Genomic DNA, 12,644 nt, shown 5'->3' with positions numbered 1-12,644 from the left:
CAAGGCAAATAGACTCCAAACACTCGTAATCAATTTCATTTATAGATTGCTAGCCACTCCCCATGCAACCTTGATTTTATGATCTTGGTTGTGGTGTTATGTGTTTATATACGTTGCATCATTGTTTTGGAGGTTAATGTGCTTGATATGTTAATATTGTGTATTAGTGTTGGATGTCCATGGTCAACATCAATATTTTGGTATTAGCAATAAACATGCTCATGGACAGAATATTATGGAATAATTATATGCTACCAATGGCAAAGTTTAGCTTGCGTGATACAACAGTTAGTATCACCCTTTCATTTTTGTTGCATTAGAATAGCTCTGATTGCAATATCTAACATCATCCACAACATGAAAATCAAGTGCCAAATCTAGTGATTGCGATATTAGAGATACCACCAACCTATTCACTATCAATCAAGAAGCTTGTTCTTGTTCCTCTGTCTAGATGTACAAGGTATCCTTCTTTGTGAGTTTTATGAGTGGCTGGCACACATAAGACAAACATCTTAAGAGCTGCTTGTACCATTTAATCTATCCCACAAACTGCATGAGCTCTTTGATGTTCCTTGGTGCTTTCGCGCCCTAAATTGCTTCCACTTTTCGAGGGTCAATTGCCATTCCATCTTCGGAAATGATGTGGCCAACATGACTCCTCATTGGACTAACGCCAACCAATGTCATTTGAAACAAGACAACCACACCAATTTTAGGCTTGGTTGATAGTGGTGTTTTATGAGTCATTTAAGTTCACCAACTATTGTTTATGATATTCAAGCTAGTAGTAAGCTCATGATAGTAGGTGATGTTACAACATGTAACATCATGAACTCCAAAAAATGTCACATGATTAACAGAGTCATATACTATTTTAGTTTAGTGCTAAGCAGCTCTTGCTATTATCATGTCGTCAAATCAAACATTAATGTCTTTTTAGAATAGCAAAAGCTCTGCTAAATGAATGTTTATAACTGACGTCACACGGGTGAAACTGCGAGAACCACTGAATGCATGGAAGAAGAATCCGAGCAAAGTAGACTGAGCAATCAAGTTCACACAAATCAACAATCAGAAACACTTGAAAGTATGTATATAACCATCGAACGGATGGAAAAGGAATCCAAGAACACTAGACTGGGCAAACAAGTTTTAACCCATATAATAAAAAGAGAATAACATGGTTATATGTCTCTGCTTTCAAGAAATGAAGATTTGCCAAGGATAGAAGATTTAGTAAAGAAGCTAGTCCTTATCTTTGTTTTCAAGCTGGGTAAATCATCATGTAGAAGCATATCGAAGTACATTTCAGGCAGCAACTTTTTTTAAAAATAAAAATGCTGTCAAGTCGATTTCTGTTTTGGACGGGCTGACATCAATGTGCTTAAAACATAAAGCCTTATCAATGGCCTCAAAATATTTCTAGCAATTGTGATCACAAATTTTGAATATCAAAATGAGATCATTGCCCCTTAGTTTTACATTTGAAAGGCAAGAGAAAAAATCAAGTGCTCGTATAGCAAGGTGCCCACCTTCATGCTTTCTTCAAAAACGGTCTTTACAATGAAATTTCAAGTCTGGAGCTTTTAGTAACAAAACCCAGTAAAACCCATCCAATAGTGGGAATGCCATGTTTGTGATGCAATTGATCGCAATTCTGCCGATCATAAGAGATCTCTCCATACTTTTGCATCCGCCCTACTCTGGAAACTTCCTAGCATACATCTCCCCACAAACAGCCACTCCTACTTTCAATGGAGGAAGAGCTTGGATCTGGTGATTGAATACAGAGTTTCAGACAGAAATAACTTGTAGTGAGAGTAGGTCTGAAGTGTACCATGAATCCCATCCTACTTTAGAGACGAGGCCACGGATCCCGAACACAGAAGATCACCTGTATCCATAAGCATCCACATTCAAGGCTGCAATGATGTCCTTTGAGTGTGGAATCAAGCTCCTTAATGCCAGCACATTAGCCAAGCAGTTTCTTTTGTTGACAGACAAGGCATTAATCCCCTGCCGGAGCATTGACAGTTATGGCTTCCACAAGCTTTTCAGCCTCATCTGGATTCTTCAGCCTAAATAAGTATAGTCTAGCTTTGGAGGGGTTATTTTCTTGTACTTTTCCATCTTGCATTCCATTCTCCGTTTGCTGAAAAGAGAACCAAAGAAAACAAGACAACATCAGTCCAAAGAAGCTTAGTAAATGAGTGTTGCAAATGGGACAATTGCATAAACACTGTGCTAGACAAGGCCGTAGATTTCTTTTGTAGTAGGGTGTATGAAACTAGCAAGGGCAAAAGGGCACTTCAAAAGAGCAGGCCATCGGATCGAGATACGAAAGGCCCTACGAGGATATGCTATGACACACCCTAGACCCTTATAAATTGTATGGTCTGACCATTTAACAACAAAATTTAACCAAGCTCTATGCTCTGTCCACGCAATCAACGAAATTTGAAAATTGGTGATTCCTCTCTTTGAACAAATTGGTCTACCAAATTGTTTCAAAATTACTTGTACAAAAATATTACTGCAGATATATATTGGGTAAGCTGTTCTGGAGACACAGACTGATATTAAGTGCGACTACCTTAACAATAGCCTTGTATTACAACATAAGAAACACACCGCAGGTGAACTAATTGAACTTTTCGCCTCTTCTAGCCTTGTGGCTGTGACTAACAACATCGATCATCTTCAAGTAGCACACATATTCATGGTAAAAGGCTGATCGACCTAGTCCAAATGAGTTAATCCAAAGAAACTGAACACTTATCCTCTTGTACCATTCAGGCCCATTTAGAAAAACAATTTGTCCTAATGTGTTCACTGCATGTAGTCCCTTACTCAGCTCATTAATTCATGCCGTTTTAAGGTGTACAATGTAGCATGGAATAAATGTCAAAACAGCAGTTCAGTCCCTACTCATGACCTAGTAGCTGCCATGCAGCACAATAGGAGCAAATGGGCACTCTATTTAGCACCCTCTATGACTTGAAAAGTTTTGTCACTTATGGAAGCAAAGGGCAGGCAGACATTAGCTCAGACATGGGTTTTCTGCCATCTTGCAGAGATGCACAACTCTCGCTCAGACATCATCCTACAAACCTCTGAAGCCGTGTGCTAATGTGGGTGGTGTAGGTATCAGATCAGGTTGCTAGGCCAACCACTCCATAGGAACCCATTGCAGCTTTTGAAGTGGGTGACCCTACCACAGCTAGAGGCTTCAGGGTGCATGACTCCGTCACAGCTAGAGTCTTCAGGGTGCACGACCCCGTCATCTGCCCAGCTGTGGGTCAGTCACCCAATGCTTGCCCGGATGCATGACCTCGTCATCTGCCCAGCTGTGGGTCAGTCACCCAATGCTTGCCCCTCTTCGATCCTCTACCACATTACCATATAAAGAGACTGTTCAACTGCAATATTTTTATGCAAGATAGAGGATTAGCTGGAGTTCACCACCCTCCCCTATACTTGAAAACATAGAGACAGTCTACCACCAGGTGTGATAATAATAGCAAACTCTAAGATTGGTTGGAATCTGGGAGAGCTGTCCCAGCCGATGTGCCGATTGTAGGGTTGTGTGGGAAGTGTGTTTCTGCTTTCATGCTCAACCAAAGCAAGGAATTGTTTGAAGCAAATAAAGACATATGACTTGGATTTCAATGGGTAAACCCAAGTATGCTGGTGAAATCATCCACAAAAGTAACAAAGTATGTCAATAGATGCTGTCTGCATTGGACGGTGGACCACACACATCACTGTGAACTAAATCCACCAACACTCCCATCTTTAGGGAACGAAAATCGATGCATTTTCCCGACTAGACATCAAGAAGTATTTCTACAACAAGACCAGGATATTTCCTCAACGGCGAGATTCCCTCCGTCCCTACTGAAACGACCCTAGCACTCCTGAAACCTCTGATCTGCAAGCAAACATAAAAACATACCAACCGTGAGGAAACTGAGCAGGCTGCTCACCACCCAACCATGACATCTATGGGATGCGATCCCGAATAAAGAGATGTCCCCTCCAAGCCACGAGCTGAGCTACTGGCACGAACTCCCAACCAATGTCTCATACCACCAGGTGGCACTATGAAGCCTGGGATCTGCTGCTGGGCCTTGGGCTACGCTATGATGCAAGCGCGTGTCCGCGACTCAATCCAAGATCAGACCTAGCACCTGCGAACGAGACTTACTCCTATCGGCTCTCCGAGAATTGAACCTCTAGGCTCCTTATACAGACTGCACACCAAGCGCCAAAAATAGCGAAGACCTCTAACTGGTTCGTACCCTTGCCACTCAACCTGAGAATCAAGCCTGCCTAGCTCTAAGCCTCCCCATGCTTCCTGAGCTAGTCTTGTGTACCCAGTACACGTCAAATACCAATCCGTGCACATGACATACTTCCCCTCCTCTAAGAACTCACTCCTGAGTTCGCTAAAAAACCCGACACGATCCTCCTCAACACGATCCTTCCACTTGATCTTGTATTCCGTGATAGTTCGATTACGATCTGTCTTTCACGAAATTCAAGAATACTCTCAGGTTCGTGTAGAATAAAACTCAAATCTGTAACTTCTATTCTTTCCATACCCACTAACTCTTTTAGTCTGCTGATATGAAACACTGGATGTACTTTAACATCAAGAGGCAATTCTAGTCTATACAACTGGTCCAATACTTTAAATAACCTTAAACGGACCACAGTATCTGGGGGATAACTTCGGAACCAAACCAGTACTTAGGCTGTTAGATTTCTTGGAAATACGCAAATATACCATCGTTCCTTCAGAGAACTCTCTAGGTGAACGATGTCTATTAGCATAAAATATGTCCCAATCTTGGACACTTCTAATACGCTCCTTGACAAACTCCAACATTTCTTGCATGTCTTGCAAAAATGTCTTTGCAGCATCATTTTGGATTCCCTTTAACCCAACCATAACTGGTGACTTAGGTTGAAACCCGTACATAAGCATAAAAGGACTATAATCAGTACTCGAAAGCTTTGCACTGTTATAAGCAAATTCTATCATAGGTAGATAATCTTCCCATGAAGACTGTCTCTGCTTTGTGCAACTGAAAGTCATTTCAGTTCTTATTGGCAGAAAGTCTAGGATGGGAGCTCCATGGTTGACCAGGACAAAGGGATTGTGTCTTCTACGGTACAAGCGACGGGAGGTCAGTGGATGATTAGGAACGGCTTGTTGTTCCGGAATAGAAAGATATGTGTGCCAGATGTTTCGGATCTTTGATCCAAGATTCTCTAGGAGTGTCATGATGCTCCTAGACTCTGTCTCTTATGAAGCATAGCTTTTATTGGCCTAAGATGCGTGCATTTATTAAAAACTATGTGATAGGTTGTTGGGTTGGTCAGGTTACTAAAGCAGAATGCCTTAGAAGCGCGGGTTTATTATAGTCATTGCAAATTTCGAGTAATAAATGGAAATGTATTTCATTGAATTTTATTACCAGATTGCCTAGAACACGCAAGGGTCATGACGCCATTTGGGTCATAGTGGACCGGCTAACAAAAATGGCTAGATTCTTAACTACTTGTTTAAGTTGTATGGTTTGCCGTTTGACATAGTTCGCGACAAGGACTAGAAGTTTACAAGTAACTTTTGGACACTTGTTTTTGGGAAGTTGGAAACCACTCTAAGTATGAGTTTCTCTCGTCATGCACAATCTGATGGCAGTACAGAGAAGGTCAACCAACTGGTTGAAGACATGCTTTGGGCATATGTTTCTACCTCCCAAGAATTGAAATAAGTCTGAGGATATTTCCGTAAATGACATAGCATTTACAAACTTGACTCGGCTTAAGGCATCGGCCACACTATTCAGCGAACCCTTCCGATAACATATTTCAAAATTAAAATCTTCCATTAACTCTGTCCGTCTAGCCTTCCGTCCCCTCAATTCAGACCCATCACACATATACTAAGAGTGCTCTCAACCGAAGTAAAATAGAAGAGGGAGAGAGAGAAACAAAGAGCCACACAAGTTTTTGGTGGGTACAGAACACCCTAATCTTCTTTTTCATTCATTTATATATGTGTTTGAGTATTATACATAACCGGGCTAAAGACACAGTGACCTTTAACCCCCACAACCTCCCACTTAAAGGACAATGTGCCTTTAAGAGAGAACAACCAGTGAGCATACTATATAATGCCCATCAATACACGACAATACTCAAATCGCTGACTAGGTAGACTCTTCGTCAACATATCTGCAGGGTTATCATCTGTATGAACCTTGACAAGCTGTATGCGCTTGTCCTCAAGTACCTTTCTGATGAAATGGTTGTGAAGATAGTGGAAGAGAAGGAAAGAGTCTCACTTGTGGCTTTCTCACATACACAATGGGAGAATACACACAAAGGTACAGGCTAAAAACAGTTTTCCTCTTCTTAATTGTGTAAGCCAAAAGAACTCTAGTACAAAGAAATAGAAGAACCCTATATGTGGGTCTCAATCAAACTCAGCTAACTAAGGTGACATACTAACTGAGCCACGAACTAGAGTACATAAGGATAGTTGTCATCCAGCTATTATTCATGGACGGTGTATCAACCGCATCTGCAACTAACAAGTCGGTGACATAAATGCACAACGGTCACCCTGGCATATCACGAGTGGAGCTCGATATCTCAACACTCCCCCTCGAGCTCAATCCCAATTCCTGCACACCAAGCAGGTCTCTGAACTTGCACAGCTTCTTTGCGCCCAATGCCTTATGGCATAAATCTAAGGTTTCAAAACCTTAGAATGAAAAATGCATAACAAACAAACGAAATCAAATACACAGAGATCTATAACTCTAAAAATACTTCACTGAATCGTGCAAGAACTGACAAGTAGGGATTTTTAGGTGTTCGGAACGCAATGGGACAGACGGTTTTGAAAACCGTGTTTCCAATCACTGGGTCCAACACACGGACTGAAAAACGTTTTTGAAAACTGAACTGTTTGTAAACTCCACCGGAGTGCGAATGATGAGCAACATAGAAGTTTTAGAACCTCCTGAGACTACCGGAACTGACAGATTTGCAAACAGTTGCTCCAAACTTGAGTTCCAACACTCGAGCAGAAAAACGTTAAAACTGACATAGTGAGTCAGAAATCCAACGAAATGATCCCAAATTCAAGAATGAAGGTTTTTCCAAGCTCCTGAAGTAAAATGGACACCAAAAGCAAGCAATGGTTGCCTCTACAAGTCAATACAAAGTCTTTGTCATCGAACGGAACAAGGAAAAGCTTAAAAAATGACTTTTTCTTTGAAAACACTTAATAGGCTCTCAAAACCACTTCGCAAAACCAAAGTGACTAAAGGTTCCTTCAAGATCTCTGCGCACTTGGATGCAAGTAAAATCACCCACAAAGCTTCTCACAGAGCTTCTCCTTCCTCCCACAGAGCTGTTGAGCTTCAAGGCATTCACGCACGCTCAGCTAGATCACCCCGGCTCTGATACTAGTTGAGTGCTCTCAATGGAAGCAGAACGAAAGAGGGAGAGAGAAACAGAGAGTCACACAAGTTTTTGGTGGATGCAGAACACCCTAATCTTCTTTTTAATTCATTTATATATGTGTTTGAGTATTGTACATAACCACGGTAAAGACACTGCCCTTTAATCCCCACACATACTTGATTGACTCGTGATCAGTCAACACAAGAAACTTCGAACCATACAAGTAGTGTCTCCAAACCTTCAGAGCATACACAACCGCATAGAGTTCTTTTTCTAGTGTGGGCCAACGATATTGGGTGTCGTATAGCTTTTTACTCTCAAAAGCTATAGGTCTGCCCTCTTGGAATAAAGCTGTCCCGATCGCAAAATCACTCGCATCTGTCTCTAAAACATAAGGCCGGGTAGGATCGGGTAAGGCAAGAACGTGTGCGTCCTTGATAGTTAACTTCAAGGTTTCAAAAGCCTTGTTCAATACATCATTCGAAGAGATCGGCTGGATAGATCTGCGTCCACGACCTTTCAATGTGTTTGTCAGGGGTGTCATGATGTGTGAATAATCGCGCACAGACTTTTGTAGAAAAATCGTGAATCCTAGAAAAGAACGAAGTTGTTTCACAATCTGAGAGATACGCCATTCCAAAACCTTCTGAATACGATCCAAATCAATGCTAATACCTTTAGAAGAAATCTTGTGTCCTAAGGAAATGATCTCCTTCATAAAGAAGTCACATTTGCTCATCTTGGCATAGAGCTTATGCTGTCTTAGAATAACTATGACAATCCGAAGGTGTCCAATGTGATCCTCTAGCGTTCGGCTATATAACAAGATGTCATCTAAGGACACGACAACGAATTTGCCCAAAAAATCTCGAAAAAAATCATTCATCATTTGCTAGAAGGTGGCAAGAGCATTGGTCAAACCTAAAGCTAATACAAGAAACTCGTAGTGGCCATACCTAGTTTGGAATGCAGTTCTCTCTATGTGTTTAGCATAGATACGAATTTGGTGATAACCCGCATACAAATCAATCTTAGTGAAATACTTCACTCCGCCAAACAGTCTATCAAATCATCAAAACGAGCAGGAGGGTATCAATTCTTAATTGTCACTTTATTCAATCGTTTATAATCTATACACATTCTCCACGAATTATCTTTCTTCTTTCTTAAGAGGACAGGTGCTTCCCAAAGTGATTTACTTGCGCGAATATAGCCCATACTTGGATAAACTTGTAACTCATCCCCCTCAAGCTGGCTCATCCCCTATAAGATGGAACACTAATAGGTTGAGCCCCAAGTACTAAGTCTACGGGATGGTCTACTACTCGTTCTGGAGATAAAGCTTCTGGCAGTTGAGCAGGGAATACATCCATAAAATCATCCAACAACACTCTCAATTCACGGTGTTCAAACACGCTTAAATCATTTTTGTTATTAACAGAGACAATAAATGAAAAAAGTAGAATCAAAACACACTGATATACATCATAATGAGAAGTGTTTATTATATTCCAAAGCGCGATGGGTCCTTCTTCCGCCAAAGATTTGAGGTTGCAGGTCGGCAGGACCAGTGCAGGATTTGCAGACCCTTGGGGCGCTTTGCCAGAGATTGCCCAAAGACGAAAAAGAGGCCCAAAAAAGCAACCAACTCGTACTAGCTTACGACAGAGAGCAGGAGCAAGACCTACCGCTCCACAGGCACCGCCTCAGACACGAGCTCCCCCCCCTCCTAGAGCTACCCGAGTCCCTCCTGCATCTCGCACCATCTCTGGCCCATGGTGGGCTCCGGTCGCGGTTAGGCCCTCTACTTCAAATCACACGTCCACCGCTTCGGAGGCTACTCCCTTGGAGCCTCGGGAGGAGACTAGAGTTCAGGAGCCTTGTTCAAACCCATCCCTGGATCAGGCCGTACCTTCCTCAACAGCCCAGGTTGTTGGCACCTCGTCCGCAGCACTTCTTGATCAGGATCCAATACAAGTGCCTCCTTCTTTGGATAGAGGGAAGAGGGTCTTACATTCTATCCCTGCTTTGGTAGGAATCCTTCGTACACCCTCCCCAGGACTGGCTCAGTGGAACTCCTTTTCCGCTTTGGAGGACCTCTCTGAACTCCCAGATGATGACTCCTCTTGGACCTCGTGTGTATGGCAGGAGGTCAGCTCCGGCGGAGGGTTCTTTTTCCGCCACCAGGTCGGGTAAGGTATTCCAACCCGCTTCCTCCCGCCGATGAGGATAGCCAGTTGAAATATACAGGAATTGGGCAGCATCCCTCATTGCCGTTGCAGACAGCTGATCAGGAATCAGCTCCATCCAGATGTTTCAGGTGGTTCCCTAGACATTCTTTTTCTTCAAGAACACAAATTGGATGTCAGAGACTGCTCCAAGTCAAACTGCTTTCAGGCCGGACTTTTTGGCTTCCTGCCTTGGGAACCAGAGGATGTACATGCATATCAGTTTCAAATTCTATTCTCCCTCTGATCATTGGACACGGCACCATAACCCGCTCCAGGGCCCAATGGGTTTTACTTCTCATTGACGGACATAAGGTTGGTTTCCTCAACCTCTATGCTCCGAACAACAGAGGGGACCATGTTCTGTTCTGGAAAGAGTTGCTCTCATGGGCTGATATTGCAGATTCATGGATTATTGGAGGTGACTTCAACATGGTTGACGCACCTTCTGATAAGCAAGGGGGCTGAGAAGGTGGTATTCATTCCCTCGAGAGAGCAGCTTGGGATGCCTTCTTATTCAGGTGGAGAAAAATTCGTCCAAACTTCTCGCAACAGAAGTTCCTACCTCAGGAGTTGCTCTAATACCAATTGACACTACCCCAACACTCCTGAAACCTCTGACCTACAAAAAAACACAAGAACACACAAAACGTGAGGAAACTGAGCAAGATGCTGACCACCAAACCACGACATCTACGGGATGTGATCCCGAATCAAGAGATGTCCCCTCCAAGCCACGAGCTGAGCTACTTGCACAAACTCCCAACCAGATCCTAACCAACCTAGTGTTCCATACCACCAAGTGGCGCAGTGAAGCCTGGGATCTGCCGCTCGGCCTTGGGCTACGATATGATGTAGGCGCGCGTCCGCGACTCAATCCAGGATCAGACCTAGCACCTGGGAACGAGACTTGCTCCCATCGGCTCTCCGAGAACTGAATCTTTGAGTCCCTTATATAGACTTGGCCCCAACCGCCAAAAATAGCGAAGACCTCTAACTAGTTCGTACCCTTGCCACTCAACCCGAGAATCAAGCCTGCCTAGCTCTAAGCCTCCCTAGGCTACCTGAGCTAGTCTTGTGTACCAAGTACACGTCGGATACCAGTCCGTGCACATGACACCTACCCCCACTACGATCCGCATTGAGCTTCTTCTTGTCTCATCACCCTGTAGCAAGCATCCTTACCAGAAGATGGAGGAGCTTGAGGTTTAGTTCCATATCCGGATTCATGAGCTCGGTATATCCAAGTCCACCACCTCCTTTCAGCATGCAGGCGGGCTTCTTTATATCTTAATTTCCGCAGTGGGAAACATCGTGGGCATCCATAACCCGTGGCATGCTCTCTACGAGCTGCAATGCTACCAAATATAGCGCCAGACACCCTCGAAAGACAACACATGACAAAAAAACATAGAGAAGACTTTCCAGTTAAACATTCAACGCGTCGGCTTTTTGACTTTTGACCGACTTGGTCAACTGTCAGTGTTGACTAACTGACCAAGGTCAATGGTTGGCGTTGACGATATGATCAAGGTCGAGCTAGTCTACCCTAGAAGCCCATATAAGGAAGCCCCCTTGGCCACTCCTTCCATCAACTTTCCAAGCTACTCTAGAGCAGCAGTTCTCAGCTAGCAACATCAAGATCAGCAACAGAACAAGCTGGTATCAAGAAGAAGTAGATCTACCCCATCCACGGAATCTACACAATTCCTACGAACCGGTTCAGCCCGGATTACAGCAGCAACAAGGGTCTGCCTCATAGCAGCCCTCTGTACGCAGATCTACAATGAGGGTTCAGGTCCCTTCCTACAGTACTTCTACATTCTTTTGCAGTGAGGGTTCAGTCCCTTCATACAGTACTTAGTCTTTCCGTTATTACAGTTGTATTCAGCCCAATTGTTCAATTATTCTTTTCCTCTTCAGGGGCCCCTTATTTTCCTCCCTTAGTATCTCACACTCACTCTACAGTTTCCCACGTGTGTTTGAGTGCATTATTCTGGCAGAGGGATGACTATTAAATCTTCCAAGCGTCCAAGCGAAGGGGGAAAAAAAGCTTGCAACTATGTAAAAATATGGCAAAAATGGGTCGAAAGAAAACATAGTTTAACTTAGAAATATGCAAAGTATTATAGCAATGCCTATTTTATACACAAATCTTTACGGCTTTTGAGGAAACCCACACGTAGAGTAGACTTCTCTATGAAAATTCCCTTATGATCCTTCTTACAACTTTTACTTAATAGGGGGTGACATTGAAAACCCTCTTGCAACCTATCTTCATGAAAGGGTTCCTCTAAAGAAACCTCATTGAAGCAAGCCATCAAAGTAGTTTCACCGGCGAAACCTCTTTGAAGTAGGTCTTCCAAGGTGGTTTCGCCAGCGAAACTACCTTGGACAAAACTTTTAAAAGTGACATAACTTTCACATCCAATGTCCAAATATAGTCATTTAACCACTCAAATTGATCGGAAAACCCCATTTGAGCACATCTATGGGATTATATTTTGGAAAATCTTGCAACTGCCCTAGTCACCTCTTGGAGCTGATTCTGAACTGCCCCAACCTGATTGAGACAACAAAACAGAGCTGAAATTGACCTCAAAACAAGAGTCTAGCTCAAAAACTGAGGGAACCAGTAGAAAAACAACCCTAAATGACTGCTGGCAGCTCCGAAATAATATTTTGTAGGCTGCTGCTCCACAAAAATGCGCAGAAGTTTCTTGAAATAGAGCAGAACGGCAATGAAATGCATCAGAAGAGCCCTGAAATGCAGTAGGTGTTGGGGTAAAGGCACATTGCCACCCTTTTATTAAAGATATGACACAAGATATGACACCTAGTCATAGGGTGAAAGCCTAATCCTAATAAAACCTATGAGTTTGTGGTGTGGCTCAACACTTCACACCCACATCTTTTGTGTCTCCCCTC

At 43.0% G+C, this 12,644-nt stretch overlaps 1 protein-coding gene across 1 annotated transcript in view; it reads right to left on the bottom strand.

The window, feature by feature from the left end:
- Positions 1-1,520: 1,520 nt before the first annotated feature.
- LOC147881750 (Pleckstrin homology (PH) domain superfamily protein) overlaps positions 1,521-12,644 on the bottom strand; it is a 121,153-nt gene continuing 110,029 nt past the window's right edge. The window contains exon 11 of the mRNA XM_087401425.1: positions 1,521-2,155. Coding sequence (XP_087257551.1) covers positions 2,012-2,155 — 144 coding nt within the window. The 3' untranslated portion in view covers positions 1,521-2,011. The remainder of the gene's footprint in view (positions 2,156-12,644) is intronic.

Source organism: Dipteris shenzhenensis, chromosome 30, assembly GCF_047967505.1.
Source record: "Dipteris shenzhenensis isolate YYH24624 ecotype China chromosome 30, Dip_SZ_1.0, whole genome shotgun sequence".
Classification (NCBI taxonomy): domain Eukaryota; kingdom Viridiplantae; phylum Streptophyta; class Polypodiopsida; order Gleicheniales; family Dipteridaceae; genus Dipteris; species Dipteris shenzhenensis.
The sequence above is the reverse complement of the archived record's forward strand: the minus strand, read 5'-3'. Positions and strand labels throughout refer to the sequence as shown.